Consider the following 1,717-nt stretch of genomic DNA (forward strand, 5'->3'; position numbering starts at 1 on the left):
TTCCTGCATAAGTAAGCTGCTGACAAGCCCAATACCCAAGTTTACTGCGTATTTTGGCAATAAGTGGCTGAAACATATCCCTGGTTAATCTAGAGACATGAAGAGGGGTACCTAAATATTTGAAAGGGAAAGTACCCTCCATATAACCAGAACTAGCCTGGATCAGAGCCTTGACCTCATTTCGAACTCCAGCAAAATAGATGTTAGTCTTAGTGGGGTTAAGAGTAAGCCCTGAGTAATCAGAGAAAAGCTTTAAACATTCCTGGACAGCAAGAACAGAGGGCAAATATCCTCTAGCAAAGACCAAAAGGTCATCAGCAAATATAAGGTGGGTCAGGTCAATCCTAACACACTTTGGATGATAACTGAAGTGGTTGAACTGGGTTATCCTTCTTAAAATTCTAGATAAGATCTCCATACACAACACAAAAATCAAAGGGGAAAGGGGATCTCCCTGCCTAAGCCCCCTTTTTCCCTCAAAATAACCAATTGAAGCTCCATTAATCCTGAGAGAATACCTAGGACTAGTAATCAGAATGAGAATCCAGTGGCAAAACTGTGATGGAATGCCAAATAAAGGAAGGGCAGACTTAAGAAAACTCTAGTTGACAGTGTCAAAAGCCTTCCTGATATCCACATTAATCATGCATCTTCGGGTCTTGTACTTCCTGCTGTACCCTCTAACCAGTTCATTTGCCAAAAGAGTGTTGTCAAAAATAGACCTCTCCTCAACAAAAGCAGATTGCTCCTTGCCAACTATGAGGGGCATAACCTTTTTCAACCTGCTAGTCAAAATTTTACTAATAGTTTTATATATGGTAGAGCAGCAAGAGATTGGGCGATAGTCCATCACAGTGGCAGGGGAGTTGCCGTTAGGAATGAGGGTGATCAGAGTAGAATTAACCTCTTTGAGGAGCTTGCTAGTCTGGAAAAAGTCAAGTATAGCAGAAATAAAACTATCACTGATCTCATTCCAAGCTGCCTTGAAAAAACCAGCAGAATAGCCATCAGGGCGCAAACTCTTATTGCTATCAATGGAGAACAGTGCCGTTTTGATCTCCAAAGGTGATATAGGAGCTGTTAAGGAAGCCCCATCCTCAGCAGTCAAACAATAGCCCCTCTACATGATTTGATTATCAAACACTATGACCTGATCTTCAGTCCCCAACAGTTTAGTGTAGTAATCAAGGAAGGCAGCCACAATGTCTTTAGCCTCAGTACACTCATTACCCTGTAAATCCCTCACTTTGGCAATCAGTGAAGAATTCCTTCTGCCAGCTATTGATACGTGCATTTTATATAGTCTTATTAGCCTATTTTATGCACGTATTTCTATGCTTTTATCGTGGTTTTATGCTACGAAATGCTCCGAATATGCTACTTTGGTGTATTTTGTCTTATTTGCAGGAATAGACCGGAAAGTAGTGAAATCAAGCCTTTTACCATCCTTTTAGCATGCATTTGGAGGAAGAGTGAATTTGGAGCGGGAATGAAGCTATTTTGAGATGCGCATTGGAGTAAGGAAGTTAGGCGAGCCAAGAGAGTGCTTCAATTTGCTAGTTCCTGCTTGTAAGAGCCAAATCTCGAGTTCTACAACAGCTATTACGGTGATTCCAGTTGGAGGGAAAGCTTATCCTCTTAGCTTTCCAACGCCACCAACCACGCCCTGTTTGACCAAGTAACGAAGAAATGACAATCATTTGAAGTTTGGTGCGTG

At 41.6% G+C, this 1,717-nt stretch overlaps 1 protein-coding gene across 1 annotated transcript in view; it reads right to left on the bottom strand.

Annotated features, from left to right (window-relative positions):
- LOC141613602 (uncharacterized) overlaps positions 1 to 418 on the bottom strand; it is a 1,411-nt gene extending 993 nt beyond the window's left edge. The window contains exon 1 of the mRNA XM_074432345.1: positions 25 to 418. Within this exon, the coding sequence (XP_074288446.1) occupies positions 25 to 418 (394 nt within the window). The remainder of the gene's footprint in view (positions 1 to 24) is intronic.
- Between the last annotated feature and the right edge of the window lie 1,299 nt (positions 419 to 1,717).

Source organism: Silene latifolia, chromosome 11 (assembly GCF_048544455.1).
Source record: "Silene latifolia isolate original U9 population chromosome 11, ASM4854445v1, whole genome shotgun sequence".
Lineage (NCBI taxonomy): Eukaryota > Viridiplantae > Streptophyta > Magnoliopsida > Caryophyllales > Caryophyllaceae > Silene > Silene latifolia.